This window comes from Aotus nancymaae, unplaced genomic scaffold, assembly GCF_030222135.1.
Source record: "Aotus nancymaae isolate 86718 unplaced genomic scaffold, 86718_ANA_hifiasm-v0.15.2.pri h1tg000048l, whole genome shotgun sequence".
NCBI lineage: Eukaryota > Metazoa > Chordata > Mammalia > Primates > Aotidae > Aotus > Aotus nancymaae.
Genome location: NW_026988462.1, coordinates 20578125 through 20599976, shown reverse-complemented (window position 1 = coordinate 20599976; position 21852 = coordinate 20578125). Strand labels below are relative to the sequence as shown.

Here is a 21852-nt window from a genome sequence, read left to right as displayed (position 1 = left end):
TGTACCCCATTGGATGGTGCCATACTTACCAGAGACCCAGTCTCTTCTTATATTTCTACTGTGTAATTTATAGCATGCTTCTGTTTTCATGGTTTTCTTATGGTCCAAGGTGGTTGCTGGAGCTCCAGCTACCATGTTTGAGTTCCAGGCAAGAAGCAAAGGAGGAGGGCAAAAGTAACAAAGAGGTTGTGCAATCTGGCTATGCTTCTCTAAGAAGGCTTTCTGGAAGTTTTGTGTTCAGCTGCCATGGAGGCTGTGAAAAGGAGTAGTTTAGCTGATCATATTGCTACCTGGTAAGAAGAGAATCAATACTGGCTTGACAGCTTGTCTCTTTCATAACTGTAAATTAGGACTCTAACATTGCCATCACAATGATGGTTTAATTGATCAAAGCATGGCTCCAAAGTTAAGTTATCTTTGGTTTTTCCCCTGTGAAAGATATGCCAAAGCCAATAGAATGCAGGTTTCCTTAAAGTTTGTTTGTATGAGGGCAATTAACTTTAAGGTACAAAACTAAGATTTTTGAGTTCTGAAAGTAAAACAGGTTGTCAGTCATTTATGTTTTGCATTTAGTACACAAATACGTACAATATATATGTATTCCATCATTCTGTAAGTTCATGGATCATAGGATATCTCCAAATTGGTACAATATATATAAGGAATGAAACAAGACTATCTATAAGGATCAACTCTTTCTTTCATCCAATCATTTAAAAATTATATCACTAATAATTAGCCTAGAAAAAATATAATCTGATAATTAACATATGTTTCCCATGAGAATGTTCTAAGGACTAAAATGTGATAGACAATAAAATATGAAAAGCATACCTTTTCCTCTATATCTCATTTACTTCTCTTACATAAAAAAGAGAGAATTTAAGTCATGAAGATGAGGTTGTTTTGGAGAGAAATATTATAATTCTTCTATGAGAATTAAAGCTTAATGATAAACACAGAGATATCATGGGCTTGAAGGACTCCAGCACGGTCAAGGCAGATTGGGATAGGAAACGCTAATTTCTGGGGTCAGAGGTGAAGGTTGATGTCTTGGGAAATGAGACAGAAATAGGAGGAAAGATGCAGCTCAGCTTTCATGATCTAATTAGTCCTGCTTGTGTTTATTGCCTTGTTATGAGTGTCTGCTCATGGCCCTGTCTGCTACTAGCAATCAATTATGCTTGCAAACAAATAAACATTAATAAATAAAGATGATTTGCATAGTAAACTCCAACTTTAAGTATTAAGTCATAATCCTCACACCTGATTTTTCAAATTCTCCTATAAAGTTGCCAGATAAAATACAGCATGCTCAGTTAAATTTGAATTTCAAATAACTACAGAATTTTTTTTTAGTTTATGTCTGCAGTATTGCATAGAATATACTTATACTAAAAAATTATTCATCATTTATCTGAAATTCAAATTTAGCTGGTGAACTGAATTTTTATCTGCTAAATTGGGTGAACTTACATGAAGAAAATCACACAATTGTGCCCACTGGTAGCAGGACTAATATAAAGTTCCTTACCTGAATAGGACATTACCCAACCTTTTTTTTTTCTCTCTCTCTGCCTTTTTTCCTCCTTTTTTTTTTAAATTGTACTTTAGGTTCTAGGGTACATGTGCAGATCATGCAGGATTGTTGCATAGGTACATACATGGCAAGGTGGTTTCATCTTCATCTCCCTATCACCACCTTCATCCCCCCATCACCACCTTCATCCCCCCCATCACCACCTTCATCCCCCCAATCACCTATATCTGGTATTTCTCCCCACGTTATCCCTCCCCACCCTCCCCACTCCCCACTGTCCCTCTCCTAGCCCTGCCAGCTGACCACAGTGTGTGATGCTCCCCTCCCTGTGTCCATGTGTTCTCATTGTTCAACATCCGCCTATGAGTAAGAACACGCGGTGTTTTGCTTTCTGTACTTGTGTCAGTTTGCTGAGAATGATGGTTTCCAGATTCATCCATGTCCCTATTAAGGCCATGAACTTACTGTTTTTTATGGCTGCGTAGTATTCCATGTTGTATATGTGCCACATTTTCTTTATCCAGTCTATTGCTGTCAGACATTTGGGTTGGTTCCAAGTCTTTGCTATTGTAAAGGTGTGCATGTGTCTTTATAATAGAACAATTTATAATTCTTTGGGTATATACCCAGTAATGGGATTGCTGGGTCAAATGGAATTTCTATTTCTAGGTCCTTGAGGAATTGCCACACTGTCTTCCACAATGGTTGAACTAACTTACACTCCCACCAACAGTGTAAAAGTGTTCCTATTTCTCCACATCCTCTCCAGCATCTGTTGTCTCCAGATTTTTTTTTTTTTTTTTTTGAGACGGAGTTTCGCTCTTGTTACCCAGGCTGGAGTGCAATGGTGCCATCTCGGCTCACCGCAACCTCCGCCTCCTGGGTTCAGGCAATTCTCCTGCCTCAGCCTCCCGAGTAGCTGGGATTACAGGCACGCACCACCATGCCCAGCTAATTTTTTGTATTTTTAGTAGAGATGGGGTTTCACCATGTTGACCAGGATGGTCTTGATCTCTTGACCTCGTGATCCACCCGCCTCGGCCTCCCAAAGTGCTAGGATTACAGGCGTGAGCCACCGCGCCCAGCATCTCCAGATTTTTTAACGATCACCATTTTAACTGGCGTGAGATGGTATCTAAATGTGGTTTTGATTTGCATTTCTCTAATGACCAGTGATGATGAGTACTTTTTTACATGTTTGTTGGCCTCATATATGTCTTCTTTTGAAAAGCGTCTGTTCATATCCTTCTCCCACTTTCGAATGGGTTTTCTTCTTGTAAATCTGTTTTAGTTCTTTGTAGATTCTGGCTATTAGCCCTTTGTCAGATGGATAGATTGCAAAAATTTTTTCCTACTTGGTTGCTGGTTCGCTCTAGTGATTGTTCCTTTTGCTGTGCAGAAGCTCTGGAGTTTAATTAGATCCCATTTATCTATTTTCGCTTTTGTTGCCATTGCTTTTGGTGTTTTAGCCATGAAGTCCTTGCCTGTGCCTATGTCCTGAATGGTTTTGCCTAGGTTTTCTTCTAGGGTTTTTATGGTGTTAGGTCTTATGTTTAGATCGTTAATCCATCTGGAGTTAATTTTAGTGTAGGGTGTCAGAAAGGGGTCCAGTTTCTGCTTTCTGCACATGGCTAGCCAGTTTTCCCAACACCATTTATTGAACAGGGAATCCTTTGCCCCATTGCTTGTTTTTGTCAGGTTTGTCAAAGATCAGGTGATTGTAGATGTGTGCTGTTGCTTCTGAGGCCTCTGCTCTGTTCCATTGGTCTATGTCTCTGTTTTGGTACCAGTACCATGTTGTTTTGATTACTGTGACCTTGTAGTATAGTTTGAAGTCAGGCAGCGTGATGCCTCCAGCTTTGTTCTTTCTGCTTAGGATTGTTTTGGCTATTCGGGCTCCCTTTTGGCTCCATATGAAGTTTGAAGGAGTTTTTTTCCAGTTCTGTGAAGAAGGTCATTGGTAGCTTGATGGGGATAGCATTGAATCTATAGATTACTTCGGGCAATATGGCCACTTTCATGATATTGATTCTTCCTAACTATGAGCATGGAATGTTTTTCCATCTGTTTGTGTCCTCTCTCATTTCCCTGAGCAGTGGTTTGTAGTTCTCCTTGAAGAGGTCCTTTACATATTTTGTTAGTTGTATTCCTAGATATCTTATTCTCTTTGTAGCAATTGTGAATGGGAGTTCGCTTTTGATTTGTCTCTCTGTTTGTCTGTTATTAGTGTATAGGAATGCTTGTAATTTCTGCACATTGATTTTGTATCCTGAGGCTTTGATGAAGTTGCTTAACAGTTTTAGGAGATTTTGGGTTGAGATGATGGGGTCTTCTAAGTATACAATCATGTTGTCTGCAAATAGAGATGATTTGACTTCCTCTTTTCCTAACTGAATATCCTTTTTCTTTTTCTTGCCTGATTGCTCTGGCTAGAACTCCCAAAAATATATTGAATAGGAGTGGTGAGAGAGGGCATCCTTGTCTTGTGCCAGATTTCAAAGGGAGTGCTTCCAGTTTCTGCCCATTCAGTATGATACTGGCTGTGGGTTTGTCATAAATAACTTTTATTATTTTGTGATATGTTCCATCGATACTTAGTTTATTGGTAGTTTTTAGCATAAAGGCCTGTTGAATTTTGTTGAAGGCCTTCTCTGCATCTATTGAGATAATCACATGGTTTTTGTCTTTGGTTCTGTTTATGTGATGGATTACGTTTATAGACTTGTATATGTTGAACCAGCCTTGCATCACTGGGATGAAGCCTACTTGATCATAGTGGATAAGCTTTTTGATTTGCTGTTGCATTCGGTTTGCCAGTATTTTATTGAAGATTTTTGCATCTATGTTCATCATGGATATTGGCCTGAAGTTTTCTTTTCTTGTTGAGTCTCTGCCAGGTTTTGGTATCAGGATGATGTTGGTCTCATAAAATGAGTTGGCTAGGATTCCCTCTTTTTGTACTGTTTGGAATAGTTTCAGAAGGTATGGTACCAGCTCCTCTTTGTATGTCTGGTGGAATTCAGCTGTAAACCTGTCTAGACCTGGACTTTTTTTGATTGGTAGGCTATTAATTGCTGCCTTGACTTCAGCCCTTGATATTGGTCTATTCAGGGTTTCAACTTCTTCCTGGTTTAGTCTTGAGAGAGTGCAAGTGTCCAGGAATTTGTCCATTTCTTCCAGATTTACTGGTTTGTGTGCATAGAGTTGTTTGTGGTAATCTCTGATAGTAGTTTGTATTTCTGTGGAATTGGTGGTGATGTCCCCTTTGTCAGTTTTTATTGCATCTATTTGATTATTCTCTCTTTGTCTTTTATTAGTCTGGCTAGTGGCCTATCTATTTTGTTGATCTTTTCAAAAACCCAGCTCTTGGATTTATTGATTTTTTGAAGGGATTTTTGTGTCTCTATGTCCTTCAGTTCTGCTCTGATCTTAGTTATTTCTTGTCTTCTGCTAGCTTTTGAGTTTCTTTGATCATGCTTCCTCTAACTCTTTCAATTTTGATGATAGGGTGTCGATTTTAGATCTTTCCTTGCTCTTCATGTGGGCTTTTATTGCTATGAATTTCCCTCTAGACACTGCTTTAAATGTGTCCTAGAGATTCTGGTACATTGTGTCTTCATTCTCATTGGTTTCGAAGAACATCTTTATTTCTGCCTTCATTTCATTGTTTATCCAGCCGACATTCAGGAGCCAGTTGTTCAGTTTCCATGAAGTTGTGCGGTTTTGAGTGATTTTCTTGATCCTGAGTTCAAATTTGATTGCCCTGTGGTCTGAGAGACTGTTTGTTATGATTTCTGTTCTTTTGCATTTGCTGAGGAGTGATTTACTTCCAATTATATGGTCGACTTTAGAGTAAGTGTGATGTGGTGCTGAGTAGAATGTATGTTCTGTTTATTTGGGGTTGAGAGTTTTGTAAATGTCTATTATGTTCGCTTGGTCCAGATCTGTGTTCAAGTCCTGGATTTCCTTGTCAATTTCCTGTCTTGTTCATCTGTCTAATATTGACAGTAGAGTGTTAAAATCTCCCACTATTATTCTGCGGGAGTCTAATTCTCTTTGTAGGTCATTAAGGACTTGTTTTATGTATCTGGGTGCTCCTCTTGGGTGCATATATATTTAGAATAGTTAGCTTTTCTTGTTGGATTGATCCTTTTACCATTATGTAATGCCCTTCTTTGTCTCTTTTGATTTTTGTTGGTTTAAAGTCCATTTTATCAGAGACTAGGATTGCCACCCCTGCTTTTTTTTGCTCTCCATTTGCTTGGTAAATCTTCTTCCATCCCTTTATTTTGAGGCTATGTGTGTCTTTGCACGTGAGATGGGTCTCCTGAATACAGCACACCAATGGTTCTTGTCTTTTTATCCAATTTGCCAGTCTGTGTCTTTTGATTGGGGCATTTAGTCCATTTACATTTAATTTTAATATTGTTATGTGTGAATTTGATCCTGCCATTTTGTTACTGGTTGGTTGTTCTGCCCTTTGGTTGGTGTAATTTCTTCATTGCATCATTGGTCTTTACCATTTGGTCCTTTTTTGCAGTGGCTGGAACTGGTTTTTCCTTTCTGTGTTTAGCACTTCCTTCAGGAGCTCTTGTAAGGGAGGTCTGGTAGTGACAAAATCTCTCAGGAATTACTTGTCCATAAAGGATTATATTTCTCCATCACTTATGAAGCTTAGTTTGGCCGGATATGAAATTCTGGGTTGAAAGTTCTTTTCTTTAACAGTGTTGAATATTGGCCCCCACTCTCTTCAGGCTTGTATGGTTTCTGCCGAAAGATCCACTGTGAGTCTGATGGGCTTCCCTTTGTGGGTGACCTGACCTCTCTCTCTGGCTGCCCTTAGCATTTTTTCCTTCACTTCAACCCTGGTGAATCTGATGATTATGTGCCTTGGGGTTGTTCTTCTAGAGGAGTATTGTTGTGGTGTTCTCTGTATTTCCTGTATTTGAATGTTGGCCTGCCTTGCTAGGCTGGGAAAGTTCTCCTGGATAATATCCTGAAGAGTGTTTTCCAGCTTGGATTCATTCTCCTTGTCTTCTTCCGATATACTGATCAAGCGTAGATTAGATCTTTTCACATAATCCCATATTTCTTGGAGGCTTTCTTCATGTCTTTTCAGTCTTTTTTCTCTTTGCTTGACTTCTCATTTTGTTTCATTGAGTTGATCTTCAATCTCTGATATCCTTTCTTCTGCTTGATCTGTTTGGCTATTGAAATTGTGTATGCTTCATGAAGTTCTTGTGCTGTGTTTTTCAGCTCCATCAAGTCGTTCATGTTCTTCTCTAAACTGGTTATTCTAGTTAGCATTTTGTCTAACCTTTTTTCAAGGTTTTTAGTTTCTTTGTATTGGTTAGAACATGTTCCTTTAACTCAGAGAAGTTTTACCCACCTTCTGAAGCCTGCTTCTGTCAGTTCATCAAATTCATTCTCCATCCTGCTTTGTTCCCTTGCCAGTGAGGAGTTGTGATCTCATGGTGGGGGAGAGCCTTTCTGGTTTTTGATATTTTCATCCTTCTTGTGCTAGTTTCTTCCCATCTTGTTGAATTTATATAGGTTTGATCTCAGGTAGCTGCTTGGGGAGGCAGCCTTTCCTTTGTCTGCCTGCAGAGGCGCTAATGGGCTGCCTCAGATTCAGTGCAGGTGCTGCATATTTTTCCTGTGTCTTATATTTGCTCAGGAAAATTAGGCCAGCTTCTGCAATGGTGGCTGCCCTTCCCCCACTGCCAATCTTATTCGTTCCTGGTCACTCTCTAACTGATGCTCTGGGTACGAAACTCTGAAGTGAGAGTTTTTTAGCCTGCTAGGCTTTGTGTGGGGAGACACATCCTGCCATATGGCCTGTTTCCCTGCGTTCAGTTCCCCTTCTTTCTGGGGGGGGCGGGTAGCTCTGTCCTGCCGGCTTTTTGGCTTTCCCAGTGTCAGCCAGTGCTTCTACCTAGATCTATGCTGACAGTCCCGGCACAGGCTGAAGTTGCTGTTCTGCCCTGTTCAGGCAGCTCGCTGAGGCTTTTCAGCCCGGCAAATATCTCCTGTTCTGTGGGCTCTAGAGGTCTCAGGTGGAGTGTTGTATCTGAACCGAAGTCTCAGAGAGGGAGATCCCCCGGTCCTCTGGTCAGCTGTACACACCACCTGGGTGGGGCTGTGCCCCACCTTGCCTCAACTTGCCCTATTTGGTTTATACCCACTGTCCAACCAGACCCACGAAATGAACCTGGCACCTCATTTGGAACTGTGGAGACTTTTGCATCTCTCTCACTGGGAGCTGCATTCTGGAGCTGCCTCTTCCCTTTTTTTTTTTTTTTTTTTTGAAGAGACAGAGATCTTGCTATGTTGCTCCAGCTGGACTCAAACTCTTGGCCTCAAGAGATCCTTCTTGCCTCAGGCTCTGGAGTAGCTGGGACTATAGGCATGTGCCACTCTGCTGGCTTAGCAATAGCACTTTTATCTCTCTTTTATGAGCGCCCCTCTCATCTTCTCCATGACCTTTATAGTTTTCTCAAACATCTTAGCTTTCTCAGAAAAAAGAAAAGGGGAAGCTGGGTGAGCTTAGGTAGAATTCCTTCAGCCTGCTCCCAATCCCTCCCTCCTCAAATGTCTATGCCTGTTTTCCTATCTCTGAGTCATTTGTTCTTGTCTCAGATCTGAAATCCTCTTCCTGTTGAAAATCTTCCCCTTGCATGGATTCCAGAAACTCAGCTACTCAGGGTTCTAGCTCCACCTCCAACTTCTCACTCCCTGCTGCTTCTCTTTCTTTGGCACATGAACAATCCAGGATCTTTGATGGATTGTTCAACCAAAGGCCCTTTTGGCTTTCTGTCACCTTCTCCCCTTTTTTTGGACACTCAAGCTCTTTGAGAAGCAGTCTGCACTGGTGGGTCTCAAACCTGACTAATCATCAGCATTACCTGGGAAATTGTATTTAAACTATTCATTCAAGATCTCTCTTCAGACCTACTAAATCTCAGGGTAGAACCCTCCTATGCCTAGCCAGTTGTACCTCTTCAATCCATTTGGGTTCTGTCTCTGCCTTGAGTGCCCACTGGCTCTGCTGTGGCCCAGGCAAGCATGACTCCTGCTAAGGAGATTGTAGCTCTCGCTCAGTTGCCCTACATGCCTTATGTGCCTCTACTCTCCTGCAACACATTTCCAACTGATCCTCAATTTAAATGTCATAAATTCATACATCTTGTCACATTCCTAATTTGAGTCCTTAAAGAATTTCTCTTTGCCTTCAGGATAAAATCCAAATTCCTTAGCATGCCAACCAGAGCTCCTATTTATGTCGCCACTCCTAACTGTGCACCCCAATCATTCACCACTCTTCTCACCCCACAAGAATACTTAATCACCTGCAATTTCTCCAGGCACTGTGGCTTCTCAGTTTCCAGGTTTTACTTGTACAACGTCAAAGCTGCTTCTACTTGGAGCACCTTTAGTCCGTCTCTTAACCCCACTCCTCCTTATCCTTTAAGACACAGGAATTACTCATATGCCTGTCTGCCCTTACTACCAATAGTGAGCTCCTTAAGAACAGACAAGGTATCTGATTCATTTTTGTGGCCCTCACTGTATACCACAAGGTCATAATATTTAATAGATTGTTGTAGGTGCTTATTAAAAGAATGCTGAGATGAACCACTGAATGATTACATTAAAAAATATTTAAAGCCAACAAGTTATTTCTGAGGGAAGAAGTGTTGGAACGTAAATTAAAATTTCAAAAGGCAACTAAAACTTAGGATATAGATTTAGTGGTGGACAGGATTTCAGAGTTCATATAATCAATTTTACAAATACTTGCACTTAAAAAAAAAAATATATATAAAATGTAACTCAGGGCAGGGTGCGGTGGCTCATGCCTGTAATCCCAGCACTTTGGGAGACTGAGGCAGGCAGATCATCTGAAGTCAGGAGTTCGAGATCAGCCTGGCTAACATGGTAAAACCCCATTTCTACTAAAAAAACAAAAATTATCCAGGCACGGTGGTGGGTGCCTGTAATCCCAGCTACTCTAGAGGCTGAGGCAGGAGAATTGTTTGAACCTGAGAGGTGGAGGCTGCAGTGAGCCGAGATGGCACCATTGCACACCAGCCTGGGCAACAGAGTGAGACTCTGTCTCAAAAAAAAAAAAAAAAATGTAACTCAGGTTTACACACACACCTCATGAAAAACAACTAGGAGTGTATTTAACGGTTTTCTGTTTTGTTTTGTACCCTTGACTCTCTCACCTTTCCTTTGTTTATCTTCATCTTCTCTTTAAGTCCTACAATGGCTACAAAATTTTCCTTTTTTTAAAAAAGATTTACTTTAAGTTCTGGAATACATGTGCAGAACGTGCAGGTTTGTTACACAGGTATACATGTGCATGGTTTGCTGCACCTATCAATCTGTCATCTTGTCATCTAGATTTTAAATCCCACATGCATTAGGTATTTGTCCTAATGCTCTCCCTTCCCTTGCCACCGACCCCCTGACAGGCCCTGGTAAGTGATGTTTCCCTCCCTGTGTCCATGTGTCCTCATTGTTCAACTTCCACTTATGAGTGAGAACATGTGGTGTTTGGTTTTCTGTTCCTCTGTTAGTTTGCTGAAAATGATGGCTTCCAGCTTCATCTATGTCCCTTCAAAGGACAAGAACTCATTCTTTTTTATGGCTGCACAGCATTCCATGGTGTATATAAGCCACACTTTCTTTATCCAGTCTATCATTGATAGGCATTTGGGTTGGTCCCAAGTCTTTGCTATTATAAAGAGTGCTGCAATAAACATACGTGTGCATGTGTATTTATAGTAGAATGATTTATAATCCTTCGGTTATTTACCCAGTAATGGGATGGCTGGGTCAAATAGTATTTCTGGTTCTAGATCCTTGAGAAATCATCACATTGTCTTCCACAATGGATGAACTAATTTACACTCCCACCAACAGTGTAAAAGCGTTCCTATTTCTCCACAGCCTCACCAGCATCTGTTGTTTCCTGACTTCAATAATTGCCATTCTGACTGGTGTGAGATGGTACCTCAATCTTGTTTTGATTTGCATTTCTCTAATGACCAGTGATGATGACATTTTATCATGTTTGTTGGTCGCATAAATGTCTTCTTTTGAGAAGTGTCTGTTCATATCCTTCATCAACTTTTTGATGGAGTTGTTGTTTTCTTGTAAATTTGTTTAAGTTCCTTATAGATCCTAGATAGTAGACCTTTGTCAGATGGGTAGATTGCAAACATTTTCTCCCATTCTGTAGGTTGCCTGTTCCCTTTGATGACAAGTTTCTTTTGCTGTACAGAAACTCTTTAGTTTAATTAGATCACATTTGTCAATTTTGGCTTTTGTTGCAATTGTTTTTGGTGTTTCAGTCATGACGTCTTTGCCTATGCCTATGTCCTAAATGGTATTGCCTAGGTTTTCTTCTAGGGTTTTTATGGTTTTGGGTTTTACATTTAAGTCTTTAATCCATCTTGAGTTAATTTTTGTATAAGGTGTAAGGAAGGTGTCCAGTTTCAGTTTTCTGCATATGGCTAGCCAGTTTTCCCAGAACCACTTATTAAATAGGGAATCCCTTCCACATTGCTTATTTTTGTCAGGTTTGTCAAAGAGCAGATGGTTGTTGGTGTGTGGTGTCATTTCTGAGGTCTCTGTTCTGTTCCATTGGTCTATATATCTGTTTTTGTACCAGTACCATGTTGTTTTGGTTACTGGGCTAGCAAATTTTCCAATGCATCTAGTAACTCCAACTAGTAACCTCGATTCAAATGATAATACGCTTGTCTATTTGCCTCTGTGCTTAATAGGTAAAATGTTTCACAATCCATTGTCCAGCTCTTACTTCTGGGCTGGGAGTAGGATGTTTCAACAGAGTAAAACAGTGTATTTCCTCCTACCTGTGCAAGACATTTATCATCCACCTTTTATGTTTTTGCAATCATTTTTACTATTAATATCTCCATATTAACTAGAAATTATTAAATATTAAAGCAAAAATGATGTAAACAATATTATCTTTCTTCAAGGTATACAGGGATTACTTGTGTATGGTATATGTATGCTGGATTTGCAAACACATGTGCAAAATATTAATCTATCTTGTATCAACCTTGATGCACAAGATTTGTCTTCTGTTGCAAATAGGACAGTATTGTTTTTTCCCTGCAATTATTTTTACTGTGTTAATTCACATAACATAAAATTTATCATCTTAACTATTTTTAAGTGTACAGTTCAATAGTATTAGGTACATTCATATTATTGTACAACTGTCATCGCCATCCATCTCAGAACTACTTTCATCTTGCAAAACAGAAACTCTACTCATTAAATAATAACCCTCCATCTTCCCTACCCTACAGCCCCTGGCAATCACCCTTTTACTTTCTGTCTCTATGATTTTGACTAAGTACCTCATATAAGTGGAATCATTTGTCTGTAATTGAATTATTTCACTTATGATCTTGTTCTCAATGTTCATCCATCTTGTAGCATGTCATAGAATTTCCTTCTAAGTAATATTGTTATAGTATATACATTTTGCTTATTCATTCATCCATGAAAGACACTAGTTTTTTCCCCCGTATTTTAGCTATTTTGAATACTACTACTATGAATATGGGTGTACAAATATCTCTTCTAGACCCTGCTTTCATTTTTGGGGGAATATACCCAAAAGTTATTAAAAAATTGCTAGATTATATGGTAATTCTATTATTCAGTTTTTGAGAAATGGCCATATATTTCCACAATGGCTGTACCATTTTGCATTTCCAACAACGCACAAGTGTTCTAATTTCTCCAAATCCTTGTTAATGCTTGTTATTTTTCTGTTTTTTTTTTTTTCAGTTGTTATCCTAATAGGTGTGAGCGGGGTGACTTGTTTTTATTATTAGAATTATTTTGCCTAAATTGATTAACTGAGAAGCTTACTTTTGTTTCTACTGATAATTTTTTTGGTTTGCTTCTGAAGCTTTTTGTTGTTGTTAGCAAATGATAGATAAAACATACTGCTTTCATTTCCTGAGTACTGATCTATAGTGTTTCTTTTTTCTCCCTTCAACTTTTAAGTTCCAGATCATCAGATCATCAGTGACCCTAGATTGATGACATAATCACAGGTACTTCCCAACCTTGAAATTCTGTGGGTAGAGTCAGAAAAGCTAAGTGTTTCTGTTTTTTAAAAAAGTCACATTTAATGACTATATATTTGATAATATTAAGAATTACTATTTATGCCTTTTTAAGCTATGTTAATGGATATTATGATTATGTTTAAAAATGTTCTCATATTTTAGTGATATGTGCTGTTTTAGTTTGGGCTGTGTAACAAAGTACCATATACTGAGTAGTTTAAACCAGCAGTCTCCAACCTTTTTGGCACTAGGGACCAGTTTCGTGGAAGACAATGTTTTCACAGACGGTGGCAGGTGAGGAGATGGTTGGGGATGAAACTGCTCCACCTGAGATCATCCCAGCATTAGATTCTCATAAGGAATGTGAAACCTAGATCTTTTGTATGCACAGTTCACAATAGGGTTTGTGATCTTATGAGAATCTAATGCCACCTCTGATCTTACCAGGAGGCAGAGTTCAGGTGGTAATGCTCACTTGCCCACTGCTCACCTCAGGCTATGTGGCCTGGTTCCTAACAGGCCATGGACCAGTACCAGTCCGAGGCCTAGGGTTTAGGGGTCCCTGGTTTAAACAACGTATATTTATTTCTCATGGTTCCGGAGCCTGGAAATACAAAATCAGACTGCCAGCATGGTTGGGTTCTGGTGAGGGAACTCTTCCTGGTTCCAGAATTTTCATTATATTATCACATGGCAGAAAGAGAGTAAAAGAGCTGTCTAGGGCTCCTTTGATAAGGGCACTAATCCAATTCATGAGAGCTCAGCCATGATCTAATCACCTTCCAAAGGTCTTAGTTCCTAATATCATCACACTCGGTGTTAGGATATCAGCATAGGAATTCTGGGGAGGCACAACTATTCAGATGATAATGTATACAAAATATTTACAGACAAAATAATATCATATCTTAGATATGCAGTGGAGGGTAGAGGGTGAGAAGAGGGAGGTTATAGATGAAACAAGATTGGTAATCAATTGATAATTGTTGAAACTGAGTGATAGATTCATGGAGGTTTATTATGCTGGTTTTTCTACTTCTGAACAAATTATAATTTTTTTTTTTTTTCAGACGGAGTCTTGGTCTGTCACCCAGGCTGGAGTGCAGTGGCATGATCTTGGTTGACTGCAACCTCTGCCTCCCGAGTTCAAGTGATTCTCCTGCCTCAGCCTCCTGAGTAGCTGGGGCAAATTATAATTTTTAATTTTAAAGACTTTTTAAAAAAGCTGTATTTAATCTGTTTAATTATTAAGTATTTGAAAAGATCACATTGGTGAGTATATTGAGAGTTGTTTTTCACTTAATGCAGAAAAGAAAAATGTCAAATAAGACATGTATATTATATTCAGATATTGCTTTTCTTGTATTTCATTCTTACCATAGATGATTGATCATTCTCAAATGATATTGTTTGGATCATACTAGAAACAATTTTTTCCTCTTCCCTGCCTCTCCCTCCTTCTTTCTTCCCTTTCCTTTTTCCTTCCTTCCCTCCTTCCCTCTTTCCCTCCCTCCCTCCCTCCTTCCTGTCTTCCTTCCCCAGAATAGACTTGAACTCTGGGCTTAAGCAATTCTTCCGCCTCTGCCTCCCAAGTAGCTGGGACTACTGGTGTGCACCACCATGCCCATCTAGAAACAATTTTTAATGTCTAAATATTGCATAATGAGTTGCATAAAATTGTGGCAAAAACAAACCACTCTTGAATTGATGCATAATCCAAGCATGCCACTCTCTGGCTACAGATATAGTACAGTTCTGTACAATAGAACTTTCTGCAATGATGGAAATGTACTATATCTGCTCTGTCTAACATGGTAGCCACTAATCATACATGGCTATTGAACTGACCAGTGTAACCAAGTGGCTAGTACAACTGTTGAGTAGCTAACGCAACTGGGAAATGAACATTTAAATTTACTGATTATCATTTATATGTTTAAGCACTTTTCTTTAGGAGATTTGACAAATTATGCTTTTCAGTTAAGATTTGCATCCCTGGGCTGGGCGCGGTGGCTCACGCCTATAATCCCAGCACTTTGAGAGGCCGAAGTGGGTGGATCACGAGGTCAAGAGATCAAGACCATCCTGGTCAACAAGATGAAACTCCGGCTCTACTGAAAAATACAAAAATTAGCTGGGCATGGTGGTGCACGTCTGTAGTCCCAGCTACTTGGGAGGCTGAGGCAGGAGAATTGCTTGAACCCAGGAGGCGGAGGTTGCAGTGAGCCGAGATCGCGCCATTGCACTCCAGCCTGGGTAACAAGAGCGAAACTCCAGCTCAAAAAAAAAAAAAAAAAAAAAAAGATTTGCATCCCTTTGACATTTGAAAAATAAAATCACATCCTTCAGATATTGAGTGTCGTTTATCCTCAGAACTGAAATCAGGCAACCTTCTTATATGGTGACCTTATTGTTGATGTCATAATACGTTGCTAATGGTGAAGCAGTGTACTGACATAAGACTGTATTAAACAAATGAGGCCTGGTTTCTGTTATGAAAGAAAGAAAGCAAATGCTCATTAACATGTTAAGAAGATCTGGATGTGTAGGAGACATTTCTCTTTCCTAATATTTTACACAGACACGCACACACCACAGACACACATGTACCCCCCCACACACACACAGTGTTTGTCTTCTTACACAATAATCACATATTAGTCAGTCAAGGATACCTGTCATAACAGCCCTATACTCAGTGACAGTCCTGCTCTTCTGTGGCTTACAGAGTAAAAAGCAGATAATAACATAGAAAGTCCTGCTTTAGTATGGTCAAACAACAGCCTTCCATATCCAAGGTAAAACAAAGATTATTTTAATAACTTATGAGTTAGTCCAAGTTCAAATATGAATTCCCTAAAGCGAAATAGCTAGTGATTTGCTCACATTTGTTGCCTGTTACCAAACAAAGGAAAAATGAAAATGCTAAATAAAAATATTGTTAGGACTGAGATGTGGCTTATCAGAATTCAGATCTTTTTCAAGTGTTTACTGGTGACGCCATCATATATAACTATATATGTTATACACAGCTGATAGGAAAACTTAAATTTAGGAAATTCATTTAAATTTTTAAGCTAACTCTCTGGTACTTCCTTTCTTTCTCCTGTTCCCTCCTCTATCTTTTATCTTTATTATATAGATACCATATTAGTCTGCTATATTTAGGTAAACAGGGAATGTCAGCTTTCTGTATCAACTTGGCTAGATTATAGTCCCAATTATTCAAACACTGACATAGGCATTGTGGTGATTTAATAGATGTAATTAAAGTCTTCAATCAGTTGACTTTAAGTAAAGAGGATTATCCTCAATAATCTGGGTGGGTCTGATTGAGTCAGTTAAATGTACTTAAGAGCAGAATTGAGGATTCCCTGAGGAAGAAGAAATTCTGCCTGTAGACAGCAGCTTCAGCTCCAACCCTAGAGTTCCAGGGTCTGCTCAGTGGATTCTGGATTTGCCAGACTAGCCCACACAACTGTGTAAGCCAATTCCTTGCAATAAATCTCTTAGGATATGTCTTCTACTGACTCTGTTTCTCTAGTTGAATCCTGACTGATAAAAAGTTTTATTTCAAATTCTTACAACATACTGGAGGAGAATATAGAGAGGGAAAAGAAGTAGATATTTGATTGTAAAATTGCTCACTTAGATATCTTCTCTAAAATTATAGAGCTGAACAGATGACAGGAATCTCAGAACCAGTTAAATAAGAAACACTACGTGAAGGTAAACTGACATTTAACCCTACAAACTGATTAAAAGATACATATACATGATACAAGATAAAGAGATAAAACTGGAGTCATTATTGTGCTAATTTTCATCAATAAGTGAAAAGCAATAGTTTCTTATATTTTCTAAAGTGTACTTTAAACTTTAATGTCCAGAAAATAATTGCTAGTGAATTTTCATTAGATAGAGGAATTTTCAGATAATGGAATTTTACCTCTTTCTAGTCATTCTACAGGTAAATATACAAAAACTATACATATTCCAAATGCAGTTAATTACTAAGATCTGTGATCACAGTAATCATCAATAGCTACTTTGAGTAGTTCTATGTACTAGAGGAAGTGATAAAAAAACTAAAAATCAGTGAAATAGTAAGGAAAACTTGGAACATTTGCCTACCTGTGATTTAGGCCAGTGTAGATGGCTTTCTGTAGGCAATGGCATGTCTTACTGCACTTTAACTGGTGGGAATCCCAATGAAGAATCCTGGCATTTGGGTGTACAGCCCAATATATCTGACGATATAAGAAAGAGGATGATGAATGTTAAGTTGCTAGCTCACCTCTGGAGGGAATGGCCCTGCTTCTGAGAAGGTGGGAGGGGTTCCCAGTGAGAAGCACGTCCCAGGCAAAGAGGTCCCCATGACCTCTATATAGTATCACCCTATAGAACAACATCAAAGTCATTCTTAGCAGAAAGGCTTATAGATACATTACATTCACATGAGAAAATGCTAACAATGTAGAGTACTGAGGGTTATTCTGAAGATGAAACATCAACTGTGTAAAATGATAGTTGTAACTAACACAATTTTGATAACACTGCTCTATCACTATACATCTTGGTACTTGTCTTAGTTGGGTTCTCCAGGATGCAGATGCTGATATAAAATTTTAAGTGCAAGAGATTCATTGGGGAGCAACATCTGTGAAAAGAAAAAGGATTGGGCAGGGGGAGCTGTCACAATATGCTGCAGAGCTGGAAAAGTCTCTGCCAGCTTCACAGGGAGCTCTGAAGCAAAGTCTGTCCCTTAAAGGGCTTCAATGTCTCGCAAAAACAGCCAGAGCCTTGTACAACTGCCTTGCTCAGTCAGTGGCTGGGTGCCACCCTGAAAATAGCACCTCCTTAGGTTGAAAGCTGAGGGAGACTCTGACAAAGCTACCAAATGGAAGTTGTCTGCCAGCCACATTCCTTCCAGCTGGGCAGAGTGTGCTTTCTTGAAAGGGGATCTGGGAAGCTTATCTCCATGTCTGCCCCAGTACTGCAGAGCAGCACTAGTAAAATTTTGGTTGGCTGTGTGTTTGGAGATGAAAATTGATCAGGCCAGAATGAGAGGTGTTAGTGAAGTGCACTAAAATTCTACACTTCTAGTGAAGTGCACTAAAAACTACAGGAGGTAGTTTATAGTGTGGCACCACCACAAATTCCTTAGATAACTAGAGTTGTCACCATAATACCAGGGATTGAAAATATTATTGGATGTTGCCCAAGGTCTGTAAAATGGTAAAGAATATTGTTATTCCTGTTGTATCCCGAGTAAGTTTCTCCTAGTGGGACAACTCAGTGACTCTGCTTGTAATGGTCCATTATAGGTCACATGGGCTTAGTTGTAAAGTGAGCAAAAGAAGCTCAGAATGGCTCTTTTGGGGATGATGAATAAGAACCATTATTTTACGTAGATCAGGAAGGTGGGAATTAAAGAAGTTAGATTGGCTCTTTGTGATACATCACCATCTTTTTACGTCTTCTACACGTTTCACAGTAGTGGTGGCCAGGAAGAGGAAAGAGACAAGGACTCTTTTCCTCTTTTCTTTATTAGGGTACATTATGCTTAATATAAGCTTAATATAGTGCTTAATATGGTGGAGGCTCTGATGTCTGTTACCACCTACTAGTGATCTGGCATTAGACTAGTTGATGAAACTCTTCGTGCTTTATTTTCCTTCATCATCTGTTAACCTAGGAGTGCAATTTTGCCTATATCATGAAGTTACAATAAGGATAAAATAATAGATGCATAGTACTGGCTTAGAAAGGGCTCTATACTAGTAAGCTGTTGTTCTACTTCTCTTTCCCCTCTTTCTCTTCCTCATTAAAAATATTATTTCCTGTTGAAATTGTTACTCCACTAGATTAGCAAAACGTTCAGAGAATCTGGGAGGAGGGTAAAATAGAAAGAATCTGTTACTCTATCAGGATTCAAGATGTCTGTTTTTGGTCAGTCTTTGACTTTTACTGTTATATTCTCAGTGCTGAGTTGGGTGTTAAGAAATTGTCTCTGCTCTGAGCAGCTGTCTATTTGAGAAACAAGTGAATACATAAATGATTAATGAAAACAATATGCATATAAAATTCAGTGCTAAATAATTCCTCTTATAGATCGTAAGTGATATAGGGATCTAATTTCATTTTGCTGACACTAGCTGTTGTTTTGGTCATCGAGAGGCAATACCATTTGGAGTGAAATTGTGAGAGTGAGCGCTTATACCAGTAATATCAATAAAATGGCATATGTTTATTGGCTTAGAAACTAAAATACATTAAGATGAAAACAAGGCAAGTTTAAAAATATTTAAGTATGAGATATTAATGCCTCTTATTGTCAGCACAGTAATGCTCTCTATTATTAGACATGTCAAAATGGCAGAAATAGGAAGAGTTGATGAAGATTTTAAAAAGAACTATGAGGAAGGCTTACATTTTTAGTTGCCAATCTATCAAAGAGTTTCTGTCTTTATCTTATCTTGCTATTTTAACCAGTTGATTAGGCTCACACAGTGGCAGTCTTCATTCCAAGGATCTCCTCTGGAGATTCATGAAGGAAATTAATAGGGCTCCAGATCCCTTTCCTTCCCTTTGGAGGCTCCACTGTAAGATCATTTAGGGAAAAAGTGGTGTTATCTTAAAAACATAGCCGGGCCACATCAAGCAACATCATAGTTTTTAGGGTATAGAAAGTTGGTCTTTGAGTTAAAAGGTACTTTTTGCTGCCCTGTCATACTCTTCTACTTACTAGAGAAATATGCTTTATACCCTGTATGAGAAACACACATAGTATGTCATGCGTGGTTAACCAGACTATGAGATACTATTAACAATGCTCCCAAGTGATTCCTTGCTGTTAAATCCATTGGAATTATTACCACAAAATAATTCTATCTGATTTTACTACTTTCTTCTAAAGTCCTCCAAAGTAACCTAGAACTCTAGAGGCCTCTGAGAGTTGTCTGAAGGCCTCTTTCTTTGAGAGTTGTCTGGTGACTCCATTGGATTCTTAAATCTCTTATTACCAAAAAGTGGAAAAAAGATTTAAAAAGTAACCAAAGAGCTGGTGCCTGTAGTCTTAGCTACTCCAGAGGCTGAGGCAGGTGAATAGCTTGAGCGGAGGAGTTCAAGGCTGCAGTGAGCCACGATTGCAACTGTGAACACCCACTGCACTGGAGTCTGGTCAACACAGTGAGACCCCATTTCTAAAAAAACAACAAACAACAAACAAAAAACAAAAATTATCCCACAGAGGAATTTCAGAGCAGTGGAAACACTCTGTAGGATACTATTATGATGGATACCTGTCATTACACATTTGTCCTAACTCGAGGAATATACAAGACCCTGAGTGAACCCTGAGGTGAACTATGGACTTTGATGAAGACGCGTGTCAATGTGGGTTCATATTGTCATACATGTACTACTTTAGTGGGGGATATTGATAATGGGGGTGCGGCGTTTATGCTTGTGTAGGAGCAAAGTCTATATGGGATATCTCTGTAACTTCTCAATTTTGCTGTAAACTAGAATTGCTCTATATTAAAAATAGTCTTAAAAAATCCCTTATCTCACGAATGATTTTGAATGATCGTTTTAGGAATGTCCTAGAGATGAATCTCCTCGCCACGTCCTAGGCTGGGTGAGTAATACAAGGAAGTGTCGGGTACCCGGGAGACCTGTCCTCAGGTGTTCTAGGAACGCGTTCCATCCCGGTCAGCTTCTATCTCTATATGGTGAGAAGGCGCACTGGCTCGTGCCTGCGCAAAACTAGAGCACACCAAAAAGACCAATCAAGGACGGGTCATTCCCCCCTCCCACGCGCCTTTTGCGACCGCCTACTCGACAGGTTGACAATCTAGACTGCTCCCCCGGACTTGCCTTACTTTTCCATCTCCACCCACCCAGCTACACCCTCCCACTGGCAGCGCGGATGGGACGCCGGCGGAGCCAGCGAGTCTGCGCGAGCTGTCCGAGCATGCTCAATAGCGAGCGCGGCGTCCCGGAGCTCCTCCGCGGAACCGCAACCGACGCGGAGGTCTCGGCGGCCGCCGCCGAAGCCACAGGAAGTGAAGCGCTTCCGCCTGGAGACCGCGGCGGCAGGAACAGAGGCGGAAGGGGTCCTGCGGCGACGACGACATTGTCCGCGGGGGTGGCCGAGGGAGCTGAGAACCGAGGGGACTCGCCCGCTCGGAAGCCGGATCCCGAGCCGGGCAGGATGGATCACCACCAGCCGGGGACTGGGCGCTACCAGGTGGTGAGTTCCCGGCCTCCTGTGCCTTCCGGGACTACTTCCCGCCGCGGCGTCCCGAGAGTCCCTTTCCTCAGGTTATTCCCGGAGGAAACGCTCTGGCTTTTTCTTAAATCTTCTGGCTGGAGCTGCTTCACTCGCCTCTCCTGCGCACCCCTGCCTAGGACTCCTTCGAGACCCTCCCTCTCGCCCCAAGTCTCCTCCTAGCTCCTCACCCACACCCTTAGCCCCTTGTGAGACACCCTTCCCCCTCACACCTTACAACTGATATGTTTTAATTTCTCACTTTATCATTTTCTTATTCTCTGACTCAGTCACTCCTGAGACATTCTAGTCGATTGTCTACAGGAAATGGGGCTGACTTCAAATACCTGCGCGGAAGGTGATCGCTGTCCTAAATGGGGTGGGTGGGTGAGTGGGTGGAGGTGTAAGTACCGCGTAGGGTGGGATGTGGATTTGGCAGAAATGTGGGTTAGGAATTGTGGATCCGTAGGGAAAGGCTAGCCGTAATGCTGATCCTGTCTCTTGCTCGTTAACCTTGTCATTTTGTCCTTTTCCATTATGTTAGTATTAAAAATGACTATATATTTTTTTGTAATTCCCCCCCTCGTCCTTTTTTGGCTACAGGGGAAACAGAGGTAGGTTTTAGTAGAACAGATTCTAATCTTGTTTGAAAAATTATTTTTCGTTAAATATAAGGTTTTCCAGCTTAACTGTATAAACTTGGGTAACTGTATGTTGAAAAAAGTGAAATGTGTTCCTCTATATTTTCAGTGTCAATTTTTAAATATATTTTTCTTTATGTATTCTGGTGGTGACGTCGGAGATTACTGTTGTAAACCTTACTTAAAAATGGAATGAGCAATAGTTAACTGTGTGGTTGCAGCTAGGTAGCATGTCATTCCACAAACTTTCAGCCCATTTACTGAGGGAAGAGG

General features: G+C 40.0%; 1 protein-coding gene and 1 long non-coding RNA gene across 2 annotated transcripts in view; one reads left to right on the top strand and one right to left on the bottom strand.

Annotated features, from left to right (window-relative positions):
• Nucleotides 1-16655: 16655 nt before the first annotated feature.
• LOC135268961 (uncharacterized) lies at nucleotides 16656-20624 on the bottom strand. Its single transcript, XR_010337293.1, has 3 exons — nucleotides 20545-20624; nucleotides 19173-19266; nucleotides 16656-16913 (listed from the first exon to the last, which is right to left on the bottom strand). It is a non-coding gene; the product is annotated as an uncharacterized LOC135268961 (long non-coding RNA).
• Nucleotides 20597-21852, top strand: part of NDFIP2 (Nedd4 family interacting protein 2) — a 74294-nt gene continuing 73038 nt past the window's right edge. The window contains exon 1 of the mRNA XM_012445361.3: nucleotides 20597-20920. Within this exon, the coding sequence (XP_012300784.2) occupies nucleotides 20597-20920 (324 nt within the window). The remainder of the gene's footprint in view (nucleotides 20921-21852) is intronic.